This window comes from Phycomyces blakesleeanus, assembly GCF_001638985.1.
Source record: "Phycomyces blakesleeanus NRRL 1555(-) unplaced genomic scaffold PHYBLscaffold_16, whole genome shotgun sequence".
In the NCBI taxonomy this organism is placed as follows: Eukaryota; Fungi; Mucoromycota; class Mucoromycetes; order Mucorales; family Phycomycetaceae; genus Phycomyces; species Phycomyces blakesleeanus.
In genome coordinates, this window is record NW_017265149.1 from 1,009,371 (window position 1) to 1,034,466 (window position 25,096).

Genomic DNA, 25,096 nt, shown 5'->3' on the forward strand with positions numbered 1-25,096 from the left:
ATTATTTAGTGGAATTATCGATGGCATTTCCAATTCTTCCCATATAAAAAAAAAAACATTTATGGCACCAGGTGGGAGCACGCGAGAAAACTAGGAAATACAGGATATTAATGAGTCCTTGGTTTCAATATCTATATAACCTTATGGTTTTGCTTAAACATACCTTGGTGCTCATTAGGTATTGAAATCCATATAAAAACGTGTGATAAAGGCTTGTCTATAGAATACTCTGTGGCTGACAGATAAAACTGTAATAAAACACACACGTATATGTATATATATAAAAGAGTTGCAATCTGATTTTATTTTGATTCAAATTGGTTGGAAAAGCAGAGATAGAAAGAATAAGGGCAAAAAAGAAGAAAAGACCTGTTCTTCAACTTGACATTCTTATCAAAAAAATAATACCAACCAAAGAAAAGCACAATCGTTGAACGGACATTTGTAAAGAGTGGCTGAAATATAATATAATATAGTGTTGTATTATACTATACTATACTATCTTTTTTTTTTTAAAAAAAAAACAAGTGAATGGATAAATTAATTAATGGGCATTTGTGTTGCCATAGAAACCATGGAATAAAGGCCCTTTTTTTTTTCATCTCTTGTTAAATAAATCACCATGGTTATGGTCGTGTCCATCAAGACAATCCTCGTGTGTGAGTCCGTCTTTCTTTAAACATTCAACACCCTTTTTAAGAAAGATTTATTTTTTATATGCGCGTTTTTTTTTCTTTGTTAGCCATAAAGCTTAGAACATTTATAGAATAAAATAGAAAATAAATGATTATGATGCATATATTATAAGCTTGGTGATATCTTTGTGTCAGAGAAAACCAGGAAACCATTTCCATCCTCCTCATCTTTTTCTTCTTCTTCTTCTTCCACTTCTTCACCCTCCCCTTTCTCCAACACCCCCCAATAAAATATATAATACCATAATTTATTTATTTATTTATTTAGAAAAGCCTTTGACGGCGAGACCTTTTTGGCAGTTTACAATTTTTTTTTACCAGCCGAGATAAAGTTTACCGGGATTTTAATGTTAAGCAAAAAAAAAAAATTAAAAAAAAATTGAGGATAAGATTCTGCCTGTCTTGATTGGCCAAAAATCAATAAAACCAATAAAATCAATAAAAATAAAAAGTATACGTGGCAGTTCCAAAGTAATATATGTATACGATGATCTCACAGAACCTTTTTGCTTGGCGGTCTTGGTCTTTTCAGCACCAAAAATTAATAAAAAATAAATAAAAATTAAAAAATGGGCTGCACTTGTTGGACAAATAATACACACACATACATTAATATATGTAAGTGCTCAATAATGTAGTGTAATGAGCCCAGGATACGGTGACCAAGAATTGATTCTATTTATTCTATCTAATGGGTTTACGTGCATTTATCATCAAAGAACAATGAAGTCAGAAGAGGTCTCTTTTGGCTTTGGCAGCTATATATTTTGTATTGTAAAACCCAATATATACTTGTTCTTGTAATGGAAAGAAGAAGTATAAAAAAGAGAGATAGAGAGAGGAGAGAGAGAAATGAAGCACTGAATTGTACACTGGAAAACCGAAACAAATGACGGCTATTTTTTTTTTGGTTGGTTGGTTGGTTTTGTACTACATAATCCAAACAAAGGAAATCAGTCCCCCCCCCAAGAATAACGTTTAATTCCCGAACACTTATAATTAAAATAAATAAACCTCCGGTGCAAAAAAGGAAGTCTTACTTTCTTTTTTTAGATCTATATGCGCTTTTCGAGAACTCACATTTTAGCCAATCACGGCACAATATATGCTGCACTATATCACATAAACAAAAAGTAAGTCTTTTTTTGTCTTGTGTGTAATAAACCTTAAAAAAAAACACAAAAAAAAGGGAGGGAATCACAAACACAAACACAAACACAAATAGTATATTATTATATATTCTCTTAAAAGCCTTCAAGTACTATACATTTTTGTATAAATTTTTGTATACATTTGCATGTATCTATCTATGTCAAATTACTAAAGTTTGTTTCAATAAAATTAGACAAATCAATCAGTAATATTACTTCTACATTCACAATAAACTATATTTATTGTTAAATTACTACCAGATTTTGCCTTTCATTCATATCTGCATACAGATCCTTGATAAACAAGAATATATAGCATGTGATATTATCAAAAACAACAGCAAAAAGAAGAAGAAAAGGTCTTGATTTATCTTGTATTTGACACTTAAAGAAAATCAAAAATAAAATATGTATTATTAAGATCCTTATCTTTCTTGTTTTCTTTAGCAAATTTGTTACAGATTTGTCATGCTTGTTAAAAAAAATATTGTCAAACTTTTTTTCTATATATTTTTTTTTGTGACGCAAGTTGTTAGATTTGAAAAGGCGCGCTCCTAACTTTTCAAAAGGACCAGAAACAAAATGATAAATACATTACACGCAGAAAGAGAAATATATTAAGATATAAAGAAAGTAAAAAAAAAAGCAATCCAATAAATAATCCATAATAATCAAAAGCCGTCGTTGTTCCCCCAAATCATTTGCACACTACACACATTACACCATACGATGAGGTTTAAATCAAAAGCCTCCAGATTTCCATCAGATGGAATCAGGTCTTCTACCCCATTCAAACGCAATCTACAGCCAATATTGAAGGAAAAGAGCGAATACAAGGATATCATCAAGGCTATTGAACATCAATTAAATAATTACAGAGATTACAATGGCATACTAGATTTCGATCAAAGTAAGATTGAAATTGATGTTGTAATTACAGATAATAATAATTTTTATATTCTACATATCTACATATAAAACAGACACGTTCAGGGTCAGCGAGCTCCCCGATGGCTATCAATTTATGGCAAAATCTACAAGAACTCAAACTTTGAAGAGCTCCTTTAACCACATTAGAGGTACCCGGGATAACTACCCTTTCTTACATGCAATAACAATTTCTTTTTTTTTTAAAAAAAATTCTAAATCTAATGCTAATTTTTCCTTTTTCTTTAAAAAAAAATACTACTATTACAATCATTATTGCAGGCCATCCAACTGGAAAAAATTATAGTACAACAAGTAAGATCACACGTATAGACTCACACGCAATACTCTAGAGAATTGAATGGGAGTGATAAAGCTTGAATTAAAGACAAACTTACTCAACTCATTGAATTCTTATTAGACGAGTTTGCTCCCCATTTATATTGGTTACGTACACAGCATATGACAGGAGAACCGTGCTACTGTCACCTGTGCACGGGGCCTCGCGGTGTAGCTACCTATACCTCTGATCAGCTAGTCAAACCAGTCCCCAATTTTGTCAATCAAGAAGATTCGGATAGCGAAGGGCGCCTTTCTATTAGCCTTGAAGATATTACTTCATATGTACCATTTGTTAAGATAAAAATCAAGAGATATCTAGATATTAGTGAAGCCACATTACCAATATCCAATATTGACACCAACAAATCTAATGCACAAAATGAAGCTACAAAAAAACCCCAAGAAGAACCGTCCCCGAGAAAAAAGAGAGGAAGAAAAAGTGCGCGTATTGGAGAAGGATCTCAGGGCGAAAACAGTACGAGTAACAGCGATGCCAATGCCAATACCAAGCCTATCGCCAAGCCTATAGCCAAACCTATGGCCAAGGCTAAGACCAAGGCTAAGCTCAAACACAAGTATAACGATGGCAAGAGCGGAAGCGAATATGAGGGCAATGACTATTACGTGAGGGAAAATAAGAAAAAGAATAAGGACGAGAACGAAACCGGAAATAGAGAAGGAGATGAAGATAGTGATTCAGAACAAATGTCCATCAACCTTGTACCTATTCGCCGGGTGGTTGGGTTCAAGATCAAATTTTGGACCGGTGTCAAAGTTGAATCTATACCGATTATTCCTATACCAGAGCTGGTCTTAATTGGAGATGCTATTGGGAATTTACCTGCCATAGAAGTTTAGTTTTATCAAGTAAATACACCTACAAACAAGCACACACACACACACATACACATACACATATGCATGTATATGTATAAATTCAATATTGTTATACCAAATTGTCCATTGAATTATTTAACCATATTAATCATTCAATAAACCACCGGAATATTACATATATAAATATAAATATAAATATATTGTATGTAGATTATGAACATACAATTTGTATTTTTAATTAATATGTAATAATACTACACATTTCCCCTCTTCATCAACAGAAGAAAAAAGCAAGTGTAAGCTATAGTTTTATTATTTTAGACGGAGAAGTCAAAAGTAACACAGGGTTCCACTAACAAAAGTCAATCTTTTATTATTATTATTAGTAGTAGTATTATATATGTAATAATTAAATAGATATATAGACTCTTGTTCGTATTATATTTTAAACCTTTTGTATTTTATTTCAAGACTCCAAGATATAGCGACAATAATTATACTTACAGAACATATAGACGACAAATAAAGGTTTGAATGAATGATGATTTTTACGCTGAACATCATAAATGTCGTGTCCTGTTTAGTCTGTGTTTAATAAGGAAATAAAGAAGAGAGAGAAAAAGACTAAAAAAAAAAAGAGTCATTTTTGGAAGAGGCCCGAAAGTATAAAAAAGAACGATGGCCCAAAGTGGTGTATGAACCGATTTGCATTTACATATAAAAGCACATCTTGTCTTTCTATTCCTTTCTCTCTTTTCTCTCTCTCTCTCTTTCTTTTACTCTTATACCATTTTAGACTATTATTATTATTTTTAGAAGAAATATAGAAGATAGATAGATATCTTTTTTTTTTTCTATAGACATACAAATACACATATAAAAGCAGTCAACCTACTCTTGCAACCAAAACAAAGAAAAATGGATAAATCATCTATAAACGAAGACGTGGATCCAGTCTATCCAATTGCCGAACGTATGCTGGGAGACCACAAAGCGAACGTTGAAGACATTGTCAAATATGAAGAAATGTGGGAGTCAAGTATTAACACTCCCGACATATTCTTTGGAGACGTAAGAATAAAAACAAGAAACACATACAAATACAAATACAGATACAGATACAGATACGAAGACAAAGTCAAAGACAAGGACGAATATACACTAGACGCGTCTCTTTAATTGCTAGCCTGGAAACAAATATCAGCAATATATACACTGGGTGGATATCAATTTACTAACAGCTCATATATATATATATATATATGTATGCATTTTGGGTATATAAATATAGCTTGCACGTGAACTCTTGAGTTGGACAAAACCTTTTGAGAGAGTTCAACAGGGCAGCTTCCACGAGGGAGACATTGCCTGGTTCCTGGAAGGAGAGTTGAATGCGTGTTATAATTGTGTTGACAGATATGCTCTCGAAACACCAGACAAAGTAAGATACTAGAATAGTCATCTTCCGTTTGACCTTTCAATGTTCTTGCAAAAAATAATAATATATGCATTTATACATATACATCATTTGTCCTTCTTTATTTGGCGAATATTATTCGTGTGTGTGTGTGGGGGTGTGTGCTTTTTTGTTACTATAGATTGCCATAATTCACGAAGGTGACGAACCAGAGAATGTTCGTAAAATAACATATGGAGAACTTCTTCAAGAAGTCTGTCGATTGTCCAACGTACTCAAGTCAATGGATGTCCACAAAGGAGACAAAGTAATAATCTACATGCCCATGATTCCAGAAGCAGTCGTAGCCATGCTGGCATGCGCCCGTATTGGTGCTGTCCATTCTGTCGTATTTGCTGGGTTTTCATCAGATTCGCTAAGAGATCGTATTGAAGATTGCGGAGCTCATGTGGTTTTGACATCTGATGAAGGACGTCGGGGTGGAAAGAATATCGCGACAAAGTTGATCGTGGATGAGGCCATCAAAGGCACCACAACCACCACAAGTACAGTCCGTCACGTCTTGGTTTACCGCAGAACAGGCTCAGATGTGCCCTGGACAGAAAATAGAGATCTTTGGTGGCATGATGAGATGGCCAAGGCACGCCCTTACTGCCCATTAACGACCATGAGTTCCGAGGACCCCTTATTCTTGCTGTACACCTCTGGATCTACCGGAACGCCAAAGGGAATTGTGCATACTACTGCAGGATACCTTATAGGAGCAGCATCAACAGTAAAATATGTGTTTGACTATCAGCCTGGTGACATCCACGCCTGTATGGCCGACATCGGATGGATTACTGGTCATACTTACATTGTCTACGGCCCTCTTGCTCTCGGTGCCACCACAGTCTTGTTTGAATCGACTCCCACCTATCCTGATCCCTCCCGTTTCTGGAAGATGGTCGAGAAGCACAAGGTTACCCAATTCTACACCGCTCCTACCGCCATTCGAGCCCTTCGCCGTCTTGGCGACAAATGGTTGGAAGGCATCGATCTTTCGAGCTTGAGAGTTATTGGGTCTGTCGGTGAGCCAATCAATCCAGAGGCATGGGAATGGTACAATGCACAGATTGGTAAAGGAGAATGTGCTGTGGTTGACACATACTGGCAGACTGAGACGGGCTCGATTATTATCAGTCCTTTGCCAGGTGTTACGCCCACTAAACCTGGATCGGCCACACTTCCTTTCTTTGGAATCAAGCCTGTGATTCTAGATCCTCAGACTGGTGCTGAGCTAGAGGGTAACGACGTAACGGGTGTGCTGGCCATTTCCCAGCCGTGGCCATCCATGGCTCGTACTGTATACAACAACCACCACCGGTATCTTGAAACATACCTCAACCCTTACAAGGGCTTTTACTTCACCGGTGATGGAGCCAGTCGAGACAAGGATGGATACATCTGGATTCGTGGTCGTGTCGACGGTAATTAATAATAGCACTAAAAGATGTAGAGAACACAAGTATATATATATATTAAGGGAAGACATCAACTAAACAACTCCTTTGACAATTTTTCTTTTAGATGTGATCAATGTTTCTGGCCATCGCCTGTCTACTTCCGAAATTGAATCTGCACTGATTCACCACGAGTCTGTAGCTGAAGCTGCTGTTGTCGGTGGCCATGACGACCTAACTGGCCAATGTATCCATGCCTTTACTACATTGAAGCCCAACGTCGAGATATCAGAAGGACTTGAGAAAGAACTTTCTCTTCAGGTTCGCAAAGTGATCGGGGTAAGATCCAATTTAGTTTTAAGGTTAAGTTTGAGTTCGAGTGTACCGTAACTCGAGTTCTCCCCAAAAAAGGAAGTTCGTTAAAGAGAAAGAGAGTTATTCTTAACTCTTTTGTCATTATACGTTTAGCCATTCGCAACTCCTAAGCGTATCTATGTTGTTTCCGACCTACCAAAGACTCGTTCCGGAAAGATTATGCGCCGGATTCTGCGCAAGATCGTTAATAAAGAACATGACGACCTTGGTGACATTTCCACGCTAGCAGATCCTTCGTAAGCTGGTTATTTATTATTATTATTTTATTATATATTTAACTAAACCATGTACAAAATACGTATATGTGGAGCAGGGTTGTTGATACACTGATTTTCAAAGTTCTTGGCCCGGATGCCTTGATTAACAAAAAGACAAAAGGCGACAAAGGTAATACTCATTCTCTTACATTTTAGGGTCAATGAAAGAAGAAGAAAAAAGAGATAGTTACTCATTAGAGATTTAATCGGAAGAACTGATGTTTATGATACGATATGATATGTTGTGAATATTTTGTAGCACCTAAAGACGATGCAGCCACCCCAAACGAGTCTGGTACGACTACTGCGCCCGACGCACCCAGATCACCTAGCGATAATGGCCCTGAAAGAAAGCCTGTTGAATTGAAAATAGAAGGCGACGACTGGTTTGCATTGCAAGTACTCTAAATAACTTTGTAGGGTTGAAAGAATACCTCCTTGCTTGACTTCTAACCTTTTGTGTGCATGTATCTATTATTATCCAACAGATTCAATCCAGATGTAAATAGACGCCTCAATATTGACCTTGTACATTCCTTTGATCATGATGGTGTAGTGTGTAGTGTCAAGTTTAGTCCAGACGGATATTTTTTGGCGACCGGTGGCAACAAATTGACAAAGATTTATGATACTACCTATGGTGCATTAATAGCGTAAATTGATCAAAAATTGATTGGTGGAGGGACAAATGTATATATTTATCTGTCTAATCGATTGTCTAACATTTTTAGGGTTCTTCAAGATGAAAATGCTGGTGAGAATGAGTCGTACATTCGTGCACTTAGCTTTAGTCCAGATGGCAGATATATTGCAACCGGTTCTGAAGATCAGAAAATTCGTGTATGTAAATTTTAATTTTGAATCCTCACACCAAGAAATAATCATAATCATAATAATTAATGTTTATCATGTGTTTGTGTTTGTGTGTATGTGTACTGGTCTAGATCTGGGATATCGCAAAGAAGTGCATTACACGAGAGTTGATTGGACATGAACAAGACATCTACTCGCTTGACTTTAGCAAAGATGGTCGTGTATTGCTGTCTGGCTCAGGAGACAAGACTGCCCGTGTGTGGGATTGGGTTGAAGGAACATGCCTCCACAAGTTAGAGGTCTTGGACTTGGAAGATAACATAAATAATACCAGTGTGACAAGTGTCTCTGTCTCCCCAGATGCTCTTCTAGTTGCCACCGGAAGTCTTGATAGTATGATCAGAATTTGGGACATTCAAAAAGGAGAATTGGTTGAGGAATTCTCAGGACACGGCAACAGTGTTTACTCGGTTGGATTCATGCCAGACAACAACAGCGTAGTGAGCGGTAGTATTGACAAGACCGCATGTCTATGGAAACTAGGATCAAGCCGGGCATCTGGAGATGAGGAAGCTTGCAAGCAAAAGTTTGTTGGTCATAAGGTAAAAATAATAATAATAATAATAATAATAATAAATTCCCCACCACGGACACCTTAACTTTTGGGTTTGAGTTTCTTTGGTCGTTGTGTTCCAAGAGTCAAAAATAGACGTTTTTCCGTTATTAACGTAATCTTTGTCCCACTCTGTGTAGGACTTTATATTATCTGTGGCTACAACTCCCTGTGGAGAGTGGATTATATCAGGCTCGAAGGACAGAAACGTTCAGTTCTGGGATCCCCACACCGGAGAAAATCAATTCTTGCTGCAAGGACACAAGCAATCGGGTAAGAAAACCAGAGATGATACAATCTCTGTGTTCAGGCTTACTTTTCTTCGTAACTCACCCACTCGACTACTTCATTTGTAGTTCTATCCGTTGCTGCCAGTCAAGGCAAGAGACGTTTATTTGCCACTGCTTCTATTGATAGTAAAGCTCGTGTTTGGAGTTACGATTTATTGGTCTAATTGGGCTTCTTTTACAATTAAATACAATAAAACAAAAGTAATAATAATAAGAATAAGAATTACATAAGTTGGTTATGTTATAACTCATTATACATATACTTCTTGCCATATCCATCTGTGGGGATATCATGCAAATGTGGGAACCTGTACTCCCAAATATTGATTGTATTGGTCGATTATTCCAGCTGACAAGAACGATAGAAAACGAGGAAGTAATGAGACGATTGGCTTCTGATCTTTTGCCCCACCTTTTTGTCAAAGCGTTCGTTTGAAACCCATTTGACTCGAAGCTGAGGCGGAGATATGGAGCAGCCTATACAATAAAAGTAAAAATAAAAATAAAATAAAAATTCTAGGCGTGGGAGGTCCTATGAAAATTGACCAAATGGCTTGGTTTAACCATTGACCCATTTTACTTGTATGGCCGCTTACATCAGCTCACTGTGTCTGTGTATTTTAGATCTTATGGTAATGTCACCCAATGGCTTCACGACCTATTGTTACCAGAAATGCCGCCAAAAAGAATTAAAGAATTCCATTTGATCTTCAATTCTTTTTGGATTCTGAACACATTTGGCTTACGTGAGCCCAAAGAAATGTACTTTTTCTCTCCTATTTGCACCAAATTTCTCCACAACTTTGGAGTAACACAAAAAAATAGAGCAAGAGAAAAAGGAGGGAGAAAGTAAGAGAAAGAAAGAAAAAAGAAAAAAAAGAAAAAAAATCGTGTGAATCCGTGGTGCCTGTAATTGGGTTACATAAAAGCATACCTATAAATACCTCCTCCATTATCTATTCTTTCTTTTTCTTTTCACTCGTACATTCACATACTTTTCTCTCAATGACTATCTCAGACTCTGTTCAGGATCCAATCTACCCCGTGGCCGAGCGCCTCACCGGAAAACACAAGGCTAATGTCCAGAGCATGGCTGAATATCAGTCTATGTGGGAGTCAAGCGTGAACAACACAAACGAGTTCTTTGGAAAGGTATGCAATCAACCGAAGCAAATCGAAACAACAGCACCTTTATCCAACCCCATCACGCACAAGAGAAAAAAAAAGAATAAAGTGCTTATATTTTCTTCTTTAAATAGTTGGGTCGCGAGCTCTTGAGCTGGTCCAAGCCTTTCGAGACCGTACAGCACGGAAGCTTCTATGAAGGCGACGTAGCCTGGTTCCTTGAAGGTGAATTGAATGCCTGTTACAACTGTGTTGATAGACATGCTCTTGCCACACCAAACAACGTAAGTTTAGATAGCAAAAATACCCAAACTGAATGAGCGAGTAAATAAATAAACATATTCGGATTCGATTTTCTCTAACCTTGACTCCACTTACAGATTGCCATTATTCATGAAGGTGACGAGCCCGAGAATGTTCGCAGAATTACCTACAGAGAACTTCTCCAGGATGTTTGCAGATTAGCAAATGTCCTAAAGTCCATGGATGTCCGCAAGGGTGACAATATTGCCATCTACATGCCCATGGTTCCTGAAGCCGTTGTGGCCATGCTGGCATGTGCCCGTGTCGGTGCCGTTCACTCTGTTGTCTTTGCTGGTTTCTCTTCGGACTCTCTCCGTGACCGTGTTATCGATTGTGGAGCCCGCGTTGTCTTGACTGCTGACGAGGGTCGCCGTGGTGGAAAGAACATTGCTACCAAGCGCATCGTAGATGAGGCCATCAAAGGCACCACCACTGTCGAGCACGTCTTGGTCTACCGCAGAACCGGATCAGAAGTCCCCTGGACTAAGAACAGAGATCTTTGGTGGCATGATGAGATGGCCAAGGCACGCCCTTACTGCCCTGTTACAGCCATGAGCTCCGAAGACCCCTTGTTCTTGCTGTACACTTCTGGATCAACCGGCACGCCAAAGGGTGTTGTCCACACCACAGCTGGATACCTTCTCGGTGCTGCTTCCACTGTCAAGTACATTTTCGACTACCAACCCGGAGACATCCACGCCTGCATGGCTGATATCGGATGGATTACTGGCCACACTTACATTGTCTACGGTCCTCTTGCTCTTGGTGCCACAACCGTCTTGTTTGAATCTACTCCTACTTATCCTGATCCTTCCCGTTTCTGGAAGATGGTTCAGAAGCACAAGGTTACCCAGTTCTACACCGCTCCTACCGCCATTCGTGCCCTTCGTCGTCTTGGTGACAAATGGTTGGCCGACAGTGATCTCTCAAGCTTGCGTGTTATCGGCTCTGTAGGTGAGCCCATCAACCCAGAGGCATGGGATTGGTACAACACCCAGGTCGGCAAGGGCAAGTGTGCTGTAGTGGATACTTACTGGCAGACCGAGACCGGATCGATTATCATCAGTCCTTTGCCAGGTGCTACCAAGACAAAGCCTGGATCCGCCACATTCCCATTCTTTGGTATCAAGGCAGTCATTCTTGACCCTCAGACTGGTGCAGAGCTCAAGGGCAACGACGTAACGGGTGTGCTGGCCATTTCCCAACCATGGCCATCGATGGCTCGTACTGTCTACAACAACCACCACCGCTACCTCGACACCTACCTCAACCCCTACAAGGGCTTCTACTTCACAGGCGATGGTGCCAGCCGTGATAAGAATGGATATATTTGGATTCGTGGTCGTGTCGATGGTAAAGTATTATATTTTTGTTGGGTTTATTTTATTGAATTTATCGGGATTCTTGTGATTGGAAAAGAACGGGAAAAAGGAATGAGATTTTTCTTTCCACTTTCCATAAATGTGAAGAAAAGCGCAAGTTATTAATTACAGCCAATAATCTTCTTTAGATGTGATCAACGTTTCTGGTCACCGCCTGTCTACCGCTGAAATTGAGTCTGCATTGATTCACCATGAGTCTGTAGCCGAAGCTGCTGTTGTCGGTGGTCAAGATGACCTGACTGGCCAGTGCATCCACGCCTTTGCTACATTGAAGCCTAATGTCGATGTGTCAGAAGGACTTGAGAGAGAACTTTCTCTTCAGGTTCGCAAAGTGATCGGGGTAAGATAAACCTATATATAAAAAGAAAACGAGCTAGTTTAAGGTTTACAAAGTCTAATCTCAAATATATTGGTTACGTTCTGCCCCTACTCTTTTCATTGTTAGCCATTTGCTACTCCTAAACGCATCTATGTCGTTTCTGATCTCCCCAAGACTCGCTCTGGTAAAATTATGCGCCGTATTCTGCGCAAGATTGTCAATGGCGAGCATGACCAGCTTGGCGATATTTCCACCTTGGCTGATCCTTCGTAAGTTTACTCCCTCTCTTTTTTATTTTATTTTTTTCGGATCTTTATTTATCTGGGGCTGATCGTTTATCTTACATTGTGTGAATATTTTAGAATCGTTGAAGGTTTGATCGTAAAAGCACACGGTCCCAAGGCTGTGTCTAACTCAACAACCAAGACAGTTACCAAGGAAATTACCAAGGAGATCACTAAAGACGTTAAGCCAGTATCCACATCTACTTCTGTAAACAAGTCTTCTTCTGTTGATGCCAAGACTGGTGCTACTGAGAGTGTTGTTGTGAGCAAGGAGACCAAGACCGATGCCAATGGTTCAACCACAGTCACCACAACCACAACCACTACCACAACCAAGCCTGGATGCCCTCCCGTGGTAGCAACCACCATCTCCAAGGAAACTACTGGTCCCGTCGTAAGCACTATTACCAAGACTGCTTCCCAGCCCATTGTAACCACAACCACAACCAAGGAGTCCTCTTCCCAGCCCATTGTGACAACCACAACCACCAGGGAAACTTCTTCCCAGCCTGTTGTGACCACTACTGTCAAGGAGTCCGGAAAGCCTGCTGTGACCACCACAACCACTACCACCACAAGTAAGGATGCTTCCAAGCCAGCAGTTGTTACCACTACCATCAAGGAGGGATCCAAGCCTGGTGTTACTACCACTACCACTACCACAACCTACAAGGAGTCTTCCAAGCCAGCCGTAACTTCTACCACTACTGTCAAGCAGTCTTCTTCATCATCTGGTCCAATTATCACAGAGGTAAAGACCGACAGCAAGCCTGCAGTCATTACATCCAAGCCAGTTCAGGTTGAAGCCAAGGTGACTTGCCAAGAGACCAAGACCAGTTCCTCTCCAAAGGCTGAGGCTAAGAAATAGTTCCCTTCTTCATTTATCATTATATTATATATATATATATATATGTATTATATATATTATATTTCATTTTCTGAAAATATCGTTCAATAAAAAAAATCAAATCGCGTTTTTCATCACATAATCTTGTGTTCCTTTCTTTTACATAATACGAAAGAAATACAGTCGTAGGTTGAATAAAGAGCAAGTTCTCTCAAGAACAGAATCCAATGATCTTTCTACTGTGCCTGTATCCATGTGAAAATGAGCAAGGCTTTACCCTTGGATGTGATGTCACCTTCCCACCAATCGGCCTCCGGGATGGGCAGTCCAAGGAACCCCGCCCATCTTTAAGCAGCCCCTTTCTTGAGTCTTCCAACAGCTCGTTCTTCTCTCTTCCTCCCCTATAATGTCTAACCCTCTCCGTATCTACGTCCCCGTTAAGCGCGTCATTGACTATGGTAGGAATATAAAGTCCATTTAATGATTTCAAATAGCAAAAACCTTGCTTTTGAAAAATAAAATAAAATAAAACAAGAAATAACCCCTTTTTGTTCTTTTCTAGCTGTCAAGGTCCGCGTCAATCCCGCCAAGACCGATGTCGACCGTAGCGTAAAGCACAGCATGAACCCATTTGACGAAATTGCCATTGAGGAGGCCGTTCGCATGAAGGAGAAGGACAAGAAGATTGAGGTTGTCGCAATCTCTTGCGGTACCACCAAGAGCCAGGAAACTCTCCGCACTGCTCTTGCTATGGGCGCTGACCGTGCTGTTCACGTCGAGGTTAAGGACGACAGCACCCTCCAGCCTTTGGCCGTTGCTAAGCTTCTCCAGGCCTATACTGCCACCCAGGAGAACAAGCCTGATCTTTTCATCCTTGGTAAGCAGGCCATTGATGACGATGCAAGCCAGACTGGTCAGATGTTGGCTGGTCTGTTGAACTGGCCCCAGGTAAAGACATTTGTGGGAGATGAAAATAAGATCAAAGGGAAACACAACCAAATCTACCCTTTGCATGGGGGTAGTTTGTTATTGTTTTGTGTGGAATAGTTTTAAGAAAAACAACAACAGCATAGGAAGAGAATGGGTTATTTTTCCCACGCTCATAGTAAAACACGGCCTAACTTTCTTGCTCCAATCCTCCCCCCCCTTTTTTTTTTATATATATATTTTATTTTCACTTGTCAATAGACCACCTTTGCTTCCAAGGTTGAGTTGGAAGGCCAGACTCTTAAGGTCACACGTGAAATCGATGGTGGTTTGGAAACTGTCCAGGCCAAGTTGCCAGCTGTTATCACCACTGACTTGCGGTAAGATTTTCTTTTCGTGCTTAAATATTAGGTTAAAGAGTTAAAGATTATAATGGTATAAATTCGCGCGGATATATATATGCATGGATTTATGTATGTATACTTATTCTTATGCTTACTATTAGTCTTAACGAGCCCCGTTATGCTTCTTTGCCCAACATCATGAAGGCCAAGAAGAAGCCTTTGGTCAAGTTGACCCCTGAAGATCTCGGTATTGATATCTCTCCCCGCATTTTGACCCTCAAGGTTGAGGAACCTGCCAAGCGTGTTGGTGGTCGCAAGGTTGACAGCGTCGATGATTTGATTGATAAGCTCAAGAACGAAGCCAAGGTCCTCTAAAATAATATATAAATATATAAATATATATACATATATTTATAATGACAAAGCAAAGAAGAAGAAGAAGAAGAAAAAGAAGATATCAATACAATGCTGTTTTGTAAGCAGCAATAGGATCATTATTAATGTATGGAATGGCAGAACTATTCTTACATGAAAACCAACTTTTTATATCTAAAAAATGTTAAAGCTTAGAGTCTTTTCTCTTTTTATTTTATTTTATTTTATTTTTATTATTTTATTTTTATTTATTTTTTAAAGAAAATGGATATATAATAAAAACAAAGCCACTCCTCCCTCTCTTTCTCTTTGTCTCTATCTATTTTGTTTACTTTATCGTCTGTCAATGGCTAGTCCTCTTCAAGCATTATCACATACTTCTTTCGACACTGGGTACAGTGCTGATTGTACTGAATTCTGCCCTCTTGTCGACTCAACAGACTACTTGGCGTGTGGAACATATCAGCTTACAGACGAAACAAAGAACGACGCTCAGGTTCGCAAAGGAAAGCTTTACTTGTTCACAGTCGATCCCAAAAACAAGAATGGATTGCAACAACAACAGGTCATTGAAGGACCAGCTATTCTCGACATGAAGTGGAGTCATGCACTTGTTGAGAATCGCAAGGTGCTTGGTGTAGTAGATTCAATTGGTGGACTTCAATTGCATCATTTGACAGATGCTGGAGAATTGGAATCTCTTGCTCATTGTCAAGTTAGTGAGCCAGACGTACTCTGTCTTTCACTTGACTGGGCTAGTCGAGTTAACAAGGACGATCACCGGATTGCGATATCTCATTCGAATGGTGAACTGTCAATAGTCGTACCTTCCGAGTCAGAGTGGAAAGTAGCAGATCAGTGGCATGCACACGACCTTGAAGCCTGGATTACAGCCTTTAATTATTGGGATACCCGTACACTTTATTCAGGTGCAGACGATGGTCTGTTTAAAGGCTGGGACAGTCGGTCTCAAACACCTCAGTTCACCAACAAACGACACAGTATGGGCGTCACCACCATGCAATCTTCACCATTTCAAGAACATACACTGGTGACAGGCAGTTACGATGAAAATATCTACTTCTGGGACACTAGATCTATGCGAATGCCACTCAAGACTGTTCAAACTCCCGGTGGAGGTATCTGGCGCCTGAAATGGCACCCGACCGAGGCCAATTTATTACTATCAGCCTCTATGCACGCTGGTGCCTTTGTCATTAACACAAATACCCATGAAATTGTCAATTCGTTCCTTGATCATACTTCGATGGTGTATGGTGCAGACTGGTCATACGTTCACAAAGACTGGGTAGCGTCGTGTTCGTTCTATGATCATACAATGCATCTTTGGGATGCTTCGACAACAGCCTAGGATACATACATAGACCCACACACAGCCAAACTATACAAGCTATACACACAATCACCACACCCATACTTTTTTTTGTGACAAAAGAAGAAAAGAAGAAACACGAGCTTGCTTATGTGTTCTTTTTCTCTTTTTTTTAAAAAAAGAAATATTTATTCCATTACAGGGAGTATCTAACGATAGAATATATGCTCCTTCTTAATGGTCCTTCTTGCCAGCAGCGACTATAATAATTAATAAGAAAAAAAATTAGAGCCAAACTTCATTTATAATATATATATATATATTGGAATATTTCAGTCAAAATGTGTACTTACCAGCAGGGTTTCTGGGGTCGTTCTTGTATTCGTCAGCTATAATAACAAGAAAAAATAAATAAGCAAAGGAACGCGTTAGGAGAGGGATAATGCTGAGTTTACTCACAGTTGATCATGGCGTCTTGCATCTTGGCAACAAGGTAAAAGACAGCGACACCACCAACGATGAAAGGTCCAGCGGGACGGAGGACGGGAGTAGACCACTTGCGTAAACCGAACATAATAGCAAAAGGTAATAAAGCAAGAAAGCCAGGGAGGATAGATAAACAATAAAGTTTTTGGGTGCTCTTGTCCCGCATGGTTCATTAATGCTCCGCTGGAAAGGTGGCGTCATGAGCCAGGCGTGACGTTTTCTTTTGTAAAGCCATGGTAAGAAGACAGGCAAAGAATCTTGAGCCAATTTAGAGCCCAAGAGATTAATATCTGTTATAAATTATAGATATATATTTTTATTTTTTATTTTTATTTAAATATTATGACAGAAAAATAAAATAAAATGTCATAAAAACAAGAAAAGACTTTATAGCTCTCCTGATAAGGTTGTCATAAAAAACGAAGAACTCAAAAATTCATTGGATTAAAGATGTATATACCGACTATAAAATACCAAAAGTCATTTAATTGCTTTATTTCGATTATGATTAAATTCTACATGAGGTTGGCCATGACAAAAGATATTAATATTAATATTGTTTAAAATTTTAGTAGGATCATATACACTCACAATCAAAAACGTTTCGACCCCCGCAAAAAATGCCTAAAAAAAATCGAAAAAATAAAAAAAACATTGTTTTCTCCCAATATTATTAATCAAATCCAACATGCAAAACGCAAATTCATCAGAAAACACCCACGGACCATATGAAAAGGCCGATCCCTATAAATACGGATGCATCATGTACATGCATTTAGCAAATTACGGGGCGACCCAGATTTCATTGGTGGTTGGCATGAGTCTGTCAACTGTCAAGTACATCATTAAGAGAGTGGACGAGACAGGATCGCCCGAGCCAAGAAAAGGGTCCGGACGACCTAGAAAGATTGACGAGAGGACAGAAAGACACCTTGTTCAAATAGTTCGTAAGGACCCCTTTGCCTCATTTTCTAGGCTAAGGGCTTCCTTAAAGAACATGGAGGTATTTGTCTGCAGAAAGACAATAATCAGTTGTCTGAAGCGTTTGGGCTTCGGATCATATATCGCAGCTCACAAGCCAGCTTTAACCGAAAGCCACAAGAAAAGAAGGCTGGAATGGGCCCGTGAGCATGTGAATTGGACAGATGACCAGTGGAGAGGTGTAGTGTGGTCAGATGAATCACGGTTCACAGTTGAGTGTAATGATGGAGGAGCTAGAGCTATCAGGAAAGTCGATGAAAGGTTCAAGGAAGAAAATATCATCGAAGGAACCAAGTGGGGGAAGGGTAGTGTGATGATCTGGAGCTGTTTCTGGGCCGGTGGTTTTGGCCCTTTGGTGTTCCTAGATGGTAACGTAAACCAAGACCAATACGTGAACACTTTGGCTCAGAACTTCCTCCCTTGGTTCCAAAATCTTTCGCGGGAACAAACCAGAAGCTTCGTGTTCCAAGAGGACAACGCCAGCTGTCATACTGGGTCGTACTCGAGGTGGTGGAAAGATAGCCATGAGATCCGAGGTTTTGACTACTGGCCCGCTCAAAGCCCGGATCTCAACCCCATTGAGCATCTCTGGTGGGCTCTCGAGAGGCGCATGAGTGACGAGAGGGCCAGTACTAACAATGTTGAAGATCTGAAGGTTGTAATGCAACGAGAGTGGCGAAGGATAGGTCTCGAACTTTCGTCAACTTTGGCCGGAAGCATGCAGCATCGATGCCAGGCTGTAATTGAGGCCAAAGGAGGTCATACAAAATATTGATCTTTTATTTTTTTCTATATTTCAATAATAAACATATATATAATCTTTTATTTGAAGTTTGAATGCTTTAGCTTTTATTACTGAGGAGCAGTTGCATGTTGAATACATGCCATGATTTCTCATGCATTTTTTGGGCTCAGAGGTCGAAACGTTTTTGATTGTGACTGTATATATACGCAAAATCATTACATACAAAATAAAATGATAGTAAAACCATGGCTCTTCCCGCTACGACTCCGCCACCCCTACCAAGGGACCCCTCACCACCTCCTGGCTCACCCACGCCATCACTCAACACTCCATCTACACCAACTGGCTCACCACCATTGTCTCCATCTTACGTAGCTGCGGCTGTTAAGTCTGTAGACAATTCTTGTACATCTCGCATCATCGACTCCATCGCTGGTAATGGCGCTCCACGCATATGGAAAGAAGGCTCCTCTCCATTTTCTGTTTTCTACGAGGTCCCTGCTGAGGGAAACCCTCTCCGTCCTTTGTTCTTTGAGGCTCTTAACACCGCTTTCCTATTGGGTGTTGGCCGCGGCCTCACATATGCCTCTCGTACTTCCCGCACCTCCTTCGAATTCCATCTAGTAGGCCAAGAAGCATGCTCGCGCGCATGCCAAGTTGGCTTTCCTTTTAATGGACGTACTGTCTTCGCTTCTCCTGCCATTCCTTCGACGTTTAAGCTCTTGCGCTTACGTGTGTCTCGACTTCCTCTTCACGGATATGCGGATTTTGATGAACTTGCCGAGAATCTTCGCCGCTGCCTTGCTATATACGGACAGGTTCAGGAAATATCCTTGAATTTGAAATATAACTACCCCGACGGCACAGGCACCATCCATATGCTACGCCCACCTAATCCTGATCTTCATATGCGTCACTTGGAACATGAGATCAAGTATAATGAAACTACAACTTTCCTTGCCACTTGGGCACGTATGGGTACTCATTGTACTTTCTGTAAAGAGATGGGTCACGAGAAAGAAGCTTGCACCAAGCGACCCAAAGAAACCCGCACCTGCTTCCGCTGTGGTAAGGTTGGTCACCTTGCCCATCAATGCCCACGAAACGAGGAAGCCGAATCAAAACGCCCTCGCAAAACTGCTCGCTCCCCAACCCATGCCCCTGCACCCCCAGCCGCTCAGATGTATCATGGTCTTCTACCCTCTGAAACAATCTACGGCTCACAGCACGCCCCGCAGAACATACCCCTACCTCCATTGGCTACTGAATCCCTTTCTAGACCACGCGCGGCCCCGGGTGCCATTCCGGGTGTTCTTCCCGCCAACCATCCTGACTTCCTGATAGAAGCAGCGGCTAGTACTGGCATGGATGACAACGTCCAATTGGTTAAGACCAGTGATGGCGAACTTGGTAACGAAGAGACGAAGAAAAGCGACGATGAGGAATACTACAGCGACGATGACATCGATGAGGTCGCCAAGTATTTCGCTCAAATGGAAAATGATCCCATGGATGGTGAAAATGACGGTGGACAAGATCCTCCAAATCCAGCTCTTACTTTATGATTAAAATCTCCACGATAAACTGTCGAGGCCTGGCCAAATTGGCCAACCCCACCTTACGCTCATTATTTATACGCCACCTACGCTCTCAGCATGTCGATATACTCGCCCTGCAAGAAACTCATGCTTCCTCTATGGATATACAGAACACATTCAATATGCAGTTTAGGACTACTTCCTCAGTTTGGTCCCAACATTGTGGTTTAGTGTGCCTAACTCCTATGATTTCTATTGTCAACCCTTTAACCTCTGTCTGTGGCCGATGTATATCTGCTACAGTTGAGCATGCCAACAATAATTTTTCCCCTTTTCAGATCTGTGTGGTATATGCCCCAGCTACAGTTGGACAGCGGTATAAATTCCTATCTGCCCTGCTTGCTAACTCTTTATTATTGCCCACTCATCCTTCACGCTTCATCCTGCTGGGAGATTTTAATCACTCCTATCACACTCGTTCACCTCGGCCCCGACTTGCACCTCATACGTGGCTCCAATTCCTCTCTGACCACCTCTTTGACTGTGTCACTATGCCTGATTCTACCCCTATGCCTACCTTCCATCGCGGCACAACGTCCTCCACCTTGGACTATATATTCTCCTCTTCCGATATGTTTTCCCACCGCATTTCGTCTTCCGTGGATTATATTCATCCGCAATGGTCAGACCATTTCCTACTTTCCGCATCTTTTCTCTTTGATTCAGGCACTGTCTTGGGGAAAGGCCTATGGCGTGCCAACCCACGTCTGTCCTACAACCAGCATTTCTGCCTCCAGCTTGACTCTCACATTCATTCCCTCGTCCACTCTCTACCAACATCTCTATCTGTTCAAGAACAGTGGGATAGTCTCAAAACCGATGTCATCCATTTTATCCGCTCTTATTGCCGTCGCCTTCGCCGCAACCTCACTACGATAGAAGCCCAGTTGCAGAGCAAGCGCGCGCACCTGATACAAAAGTACCGACTCAACCCCTCCATTAACTTCCAGCTTCCTTTTGTGGAACGACAGATTCAGGACATACAACACGAAAAGGTAGAAACACAGGCATTGCGCGCTGGAAAACACTGGCGGGAACAGGGTGAGACCTCTGCCGGTTACTTGAAACGTACGATTGAAACACGACAAGTCCGTAAGACGATCTCTGGCCTACGCCACCCCTTCACCAACGTCCTTTCGACACAGCCTTCTATCATGACCGATTCCGCGGCTGCATTTTATAAAGATTTGTATTCCCCCGATGACATTGAGCAAACCGCTGTAGACGACCTTCTACATAATCTTCCGACTCATATTGTTCTCTCTGACGCTCTTGTAAACAAACTCACTTCCTCCTTTTCCATCGTAGACATACGAGAAGGTGCGCAGCGGTCTCCTTCCGCCAGCAGTCCCGGTCCCGACGGGATACCCTATGAAATCCTTCGTCTCCTTTTTGACCATCCCGCGTGTGCTCATATCTTGGAAAAGCTTTAAAATGACGCTCTCACCACTAGAGTTTTTCCTGCCTCTTGGCAATCTACTTGTCTCTCCTTGCTACCGAAGAAAGGAGACCTTACATCTTTGAAGAACTGGCGACCTATTGCCTTGATTAACACTGATGCAAAGGTCTTTACTCGACTACTCAATGCCCGTATGATTCCTGCTGCCAGCTCAATTGTGTCTCAATATCAAACCGGGTTTGTGAGGGGAAGGTTCATTGCTGACAATGGCATGCTCGTCAAGACCATTATGGAACAGGCCCGGCTCACTCAATCCACCAGTATTGGCTTGCTCTTGGATCAAGAAAAGGCTTACGATCGTGTACACCCCTCGTACCTGCGACAAGTCCTGCGCCATTTCCGTTTCCCTTCCTCTCTCGTCGATTGTATTTGCAACCTATTCTTCTCTACTCGAATACGAGTCAATGTGAACGGTCATATCTCCCGAGAACTTGTTCAGCACCGCGGTCTCCGACAGGGCGATCCTCTGTCCCCCGTTCTCTTCAATCTCGCCTTTGAGCCTCTTCTACGCCGCCTCCAACATGACCCTGAATTTTCTGGGTTTCTCCCACCTATCTCGCCAATCCTTCCAGCCCCCCCTCCAGTCAAATGTCTTGCATATGCGGACGATGTCATTGTTTTCCTCTCCACACCCGAATGTTTCACACGCCTCCACACACATCTTGCCACTTACTCTCGGGCCTCCAATGCCAAGATCAACATGGCCAAGACGGAGGCCATATCGCTTTCGGGACAACCACTTCCTCACTGGATCACGTTCCTACAGGCCCATCAAATAACATCCTGGCACGACCGTTCCTGTCCTGACTCCCTCCGCTACCTTGGCTTCCCTCTTGTCAGTTCGATTGCCCAACGCGATGCCTTTTGTTCCTCATTGTTAACAACCATACAATCTTCCTGCGCCATACACCTCACTCGATCCTTATCGATCCGGGGGCGTGCCACCGTTCTCAATACTCTCATTCTCTCCCGTCTCTGGCATGTCCTACGCGTGATCTCTGTTCCTGTGTCGTTTCTCGATAAAGTGAAGTCAGTCATGGGTCAGTTCTTGCAGCACCGAATGTTTCCTCCCATTAAGCTGTCCACTCTTTGTCTCCCTCTTCGTTCTGGCGGCCTTGGAGTATTAGATCCTTCTATACAACAAGGTGCTCTTCAGCTGCGCTGGTTACGTCCTCTCTGTCTCTCTCCTCACTCCACCTCTGGCTTAGTTCCTCCTTGGCTGTCCTTTCTCTTACGTTATCATACGTCTGGCACCGACCCCCAATTGCCACTTCTCTTCCACGATCTTCGCCCCCCCCCCCGATCTAACTGGCCTTGCAGGTTGCTTCCGCAACATATTCTCTGCTATTGATAGGCTCCCGCACGACTTCTCCTCCCTTGCCCCCAACATTGCTACGTGTTTAGCACTTCCCCTCCGCTCAGTATGCCTACCAGCCACAAGCACTACCTCCTTCCCTCCCTCCTGGCAACACCTCCGCGTTGAAGATGCCTTTCTTGTTGACCCTTCTTTCGACGTTCTCTGCCGTCGAGCGCCGGCTGATTTCCCACGCAACCCGCTCATATTGCGCAAGTTTTTCAAGAGAGTTGACTCTCGCGACATCTTGCTACAACCTTTCCTTGTTCGCGCTTTCCTCCCTTCTCATATCCTTCAGCTCAATTACCCTTCCATTCCTTCCCGTTCAGGTTCATCAATCAATGCTAGCCCTTTTGTTTGCGGCCTTTTACCTGGAATACCGTGGTCCAAGCTGAAACCTCGTATGTATCGTTCTCTTTGTTCCTCTTCTGTTTCTCCTCCCCTGTCGTCTACACTGTCCAGCTCACAATGGCGAATCTTTTGGAACCTTCCTATACACCACCATGTCCGCAACATCTGGTACCGAGGTCTGCACCACAAATTGTCATCCCGCTCCCTGTTGCATCGCATACTTCCTGGCCCCTTCCCCACCGACTCTTGCCCCATTTGTGAAGCCTCTACAGACACACTCGACCATTTCCTCTTCTCCTGCCCCCTCAAAATTGACGTTTGGTCTACATTCTGGCAAGATGTCTTTGGATCTAATCCTACTCTTCCTATACTCCATGATGCATTTTACAACCTGTCTTTCCCCTATACCCGCCCCTCTGATATTCACGCCGCCTCTCTCTTTAGCTGTGCCCTTCTGGCGATCTGGCGACATCATTGGTCCACGGTGTTCGACAATACACCTTTTGTATCTTCCACCGTCCTATCTACCGCTTCCCGCTTGGTTGCCATATTTAAGGCTGAAAAATCTCTTGATGACCTTGCCTGTTCTCTTGCTACTTAGCTCTACCTTTAGTTTTCCTTCTTACATATACACCTCAAAAAAAAAAGCAAAAACCCAAAAACAAATTTTGTGACGTGCGTCCTTTTTTTTTAGCTAGTGATCCTCACAATAAAAACCTGAGCTCTAATTGCTCCCTACAAAAAAAAAAAAATGATAGTAAAATTGAAACAAATTATACATCTTTAATCCAACCTATTATTTTTTTTTGTTTTGTTTTTAATTGTTCTATTTTATCATAGTTTTTATTGTAATGTAAAATTGGTTATAATTAACTATAAAAATAATAATCATTACGTATATATTAAAGGCTTGTTGTATCTTTCTAATCTTGTTTTGCTTTAAAGCACCATAAGAAGCAGTGCATTGCATATATTACCTACCGCGCAAATATTTAAAATCCTATTATTTGGTTTGGGCTCTCTTCAGAATTTCAACACCTACTTCTCATTAAGCACTGTGTATATCAGAAAATAATAGTAGGCTTATCCTAAGTTTTGCTTATTCAACGTTACAGGGGATATCAATAGTGGTCCTTTTCTTTTTACCTATCGATAAACCATGACCTTGTTATTATTTTCCCAGATCACCAGCATTTTATCAAATGAACAATTAATGTACCTAAATATGAAAGCAACCACTTCATATGTATATATATTTACCGGAATCAACTCTATAAAAATGGTACCTTTTGTACCAAGTACATATAATACACCAATTTTGGTTATAGCAACACATTTCATAAGAGTCAAAGTAATCAAGGTCTCATTCTCTGTTTTACTAATAGTCTGAGATTCATCAAAATATCTATTATTAAGCTTAGTATTTTCGTAATTGTATTATTACCACGTACTAGTTCATTATTCATGTACATATAATTCTTATGGTCTAGCACTATATTGAAACCATATTTTTGGTAGCTTTATATTTAATTCAAATTAGATTAACCCATGATTAATGCTTGCTGATGAAATAAATTTAATCGAATGACAGAAAAGAATCATTTTGTGTAATCGTCTCGCGTCTTTAAATCGCCCTAAAATAACAGACACTTCTTGTATAAAATTGATTGATGACAAAATGTCTTTGATATAGGGTATTGTTCTTTTGGTAAATAATGCCACCT

At 41.1% G+C, this 25,096-nt stretch overlaps 9 protein-coding genes across 9 annotated transcripts; 8 read left to right on the forward strand and 1 right to left on the reverse strand.

Moving 5' to 3' along the window:
- The first annotated feature begins 2,455 nt into the window (after nucleotides 1-2,455).
- Nucleotides 2,456-4,133, forward strand: PHYBLDRAFT_78387 (hypothetical protein). The gene is made up of 4 exons (XM_018443361.1): nucleotides 2,456-2,756; nucleotides 2,830-2,925; nucleotides 3,056-3,088; nucleotides 3,195-4,133. Exons 1-4 carry the CDS (start codon nucleotides 2,576-2,578, stop codon nucleotides 3,971-3,973), a joined length of 1,089 nt encoding a protein of 362 aa, XP_018289419.1. The 5' UTR covers nucleotides 2,456-2,575; the 3' UTR covers nucleotides 3,974-4,133.
- A 737-nt stretch (nucleotides 4,134-4,870) lies between these two features.
- PHYBLDRAFT_114540 (hypothetical protein) lies at nucleotides 4,871-7,426 on the forward strand (the record flags this gene model as incomplete). Its single annotated transcript, XM_018428399.1, has 5 exons — nucleotides 4,871-5,023; nucleotides 5,244-5,393; nucleotides 5,551-6,838; nucleotides 6,939-7,150; nucleotides 7,280-7,426. The coding sequence occupies 5 exons, from the start codon at nucleotides 4,871-4,873 to the stop codon at nucleotides 7,424-7,426; spliced, it is 1,950 nt and encodes a 649-aa protein (XP_018289420.1).
- A 482-nt stretch (nucleotides 7,427-7,908) lies between these two features.
- PHYBLDRAFT_114483 (hypothetical protein) lies at nucleotides 7,909-9,323 on the forward strand (the record flags this gene model as incomplete). Its single annotated transcript, XM_018428396.1, has 5 exons — nucleotides 7,909-8,096; nucleotides 8,175-8,283; nucleotides 8,388-8,858; nucleotides 9,010-9,142; nucleotides 9,226-9,323. 5 exons carry the CDS (start codon nucleotides 7,909-7,911, stop codon nucleotides 9,321-9,323), a joined length of 999 nt encoding a protein of 332 aa, XP_018289421.1.
- An 824-nt stretch (nucleotides 9,324-10,147) lies between these two features.
- Nucleotides 10,148-12,561, forward strand: PHYBLDRAFT_39418 (hypothetical protein; the record flags this gene model as incomplete). Its single annotated transcript, XM_018440123.1, has 5 exons — nucleotides 10,148-10,311; nucleotides 10,419-10,568; nucleotides 10,665-11,940; nucleotides 12,098-12,309; nucleotides 12,415-12,561. The coding sequence occupies exons 1-5, from the start codon at nucleotides 10,165-10,167 to the stop codon at nucleotides 12,559-12,561; spliced, it is 1,932 nt and encodes a 643-aa protein (XP_018289422.1). The 5' UTR covers nucleotides 10,148-10,164.
- A 1,263-nt stretch (nucleotides 12,562-13,824) lies between these two features.
- PHYBLDRAFT_134895 (hypothetical protein) lies at nucleotides 13,825-15,367 on the forward strand (the record flags this gene model as incomplete). The annotated part of the gene is made up of 4 exons (XM_018429681.1): nucleotides 13,825-13,877; nucleotides 13,982-14,367; nucleotides 14,608-14,726; nucleotides 14,852-15,367. Coding segments are annotated over 4 exons (772 nt in total), but the record flags the coding sequence as incomplete, so codon positions are not given.
- A 44-nt stretch (nucleotides 15,368-15,411) lies between these two features.
- On the forward strand, nucleotides 15,412-16,437 carry PHYBLDRAFT_170750 (hypothetical protein; the record flags this gene model as incomplete). Its single annotated transcript, XM_018436419.1, has 1 exon — nucleotides 15,412-16,437. One exon carries the CDS (start codon nucleotides 15,412-15,414, stop codon nucleotides 16,435-16,437), a length of 1,026 nt encoding a protein of 341 aa, XP_018289424.1.
- A 135-nt stretch (nucleotides 16,438-16,572) lies between these two features.
- ATP18_2 (ATP synthase subunit J ATP18) lies at nucleotides 16,573-16,976 on the reverse strand. Its single transcript, XM_018440122.1, has 3 exons — nucleotides 16,858-16,976; nucleotides 16,752-16,787; nucleotides 16,573-16,658 (listed from the first exon to the last, which is right to left on the reverse strand). Exons 1-3 carry the CDS (start codon nucleotides 16,970-16,972, stop codon nucleotides 16,633-16,635), a joined length of 177 nt encoding a protein of 58 aa, XP_018289425.1. The 5' UTR covers nucleotides 16,973-16,976; the 3' UTR covers nucleotides 16,573-16,632.
- A 1,879-nt stretch (nucleotides 16,977-18,855) lies between these two features.
- Nucleotides 18,856-20,175, forward strand: PHYBLDRAFT_170751 (CCHC-type zinc finger transcription factor; the record flags this gene model as incomplete). The annotated part of the gene is made up of 1 exon (XM_018436420.1): nucleotides 18,856-20,175. The coding sequence occupies one exon, from the start codon at nucleotides 18,856-18,858 to the stop codon at nucleotides 20,173-20,175; it is 1,320 nt and encodes a 439-aa protein (XP_018289426.1).
- Nucleotides 20,176-20,306: 131 nt separating this feature from the next.
- PHYBLDRAFT_187784 (hypothetical protein) lies at nucleotides 20,307-24,122 on the forward strand (the record flags this gene model as incomplete). Its single annotated transcript, XM_018439421.1, has 3 exons — nucleotides 20,307-21,094; nucleotides 22,508-22,831; nucleotides 23,022-24,122. The coding sequence occupies 3 exons, from the start codon at nucleotides 20,307-20,309 to the stop codon at nucleotides 23,971-23,973; spliced, it is 2,064 nt and encodes a 687-aa protein (XP_018289427.1). The 3' UTR covers nucleotides 23,974-24,122.
- Between the last annotated feature and the right edge of the window lie 974 nt (nucleotides 24,123-25,096).

What these genes read in the sequence shown, in the direction of transcription:
- ATP18_2 (XM_018440122.1), bottom strand. Translation starts at nt 16,972, where the DNA reads ATGTTCGGTTTACGCAAGTGGTCTACTCCCGTCCTCCGTCCCGCTGGA. An exon ending in GCAAGACGCCATGATCAACT is followed by an intron (nt 16,788 to 16,857) that starts GTGAGTAAACTC and finishes TTGTTATTATAG; the next exon opens with CTGACGAATACAAGAACGAC. An exon ending in CGACCCCAGAAACCCTGCTG is followed by an intron (nt 16,659 to 16,751) that starts GTAAGTACACAT and finishes TAATTATTATAG; the next exon opens with TCGCTGCTGGCAAGAAGGAC.
- PHYBLDRAFT_78387 (XM_018443361.1), top strand. Translation starts at nt 2,576, where the DNA reads ATGAGGTTTAAATCAAAAGCCTCCAGATTTCCATCAGATGGAATCAGG. An exon ending in CATACTAGATTTCGATCAAA is followed by an intron (nt 2,757 to 2,829) that starts GTAAGATTGAAA and finishes CATATAAAACAG; the next exon opens with ACACGTTCAGGGTCAGCGAG. An exon ending in AAAAAATTATAGTACAACAA is followed by an intron (nt 3,089 to 3,194) that starts GTAAGATCACAC and finishes AATTCTTATTAG; the next exon opens with ACGAGTTTGCTCCCCATTTA.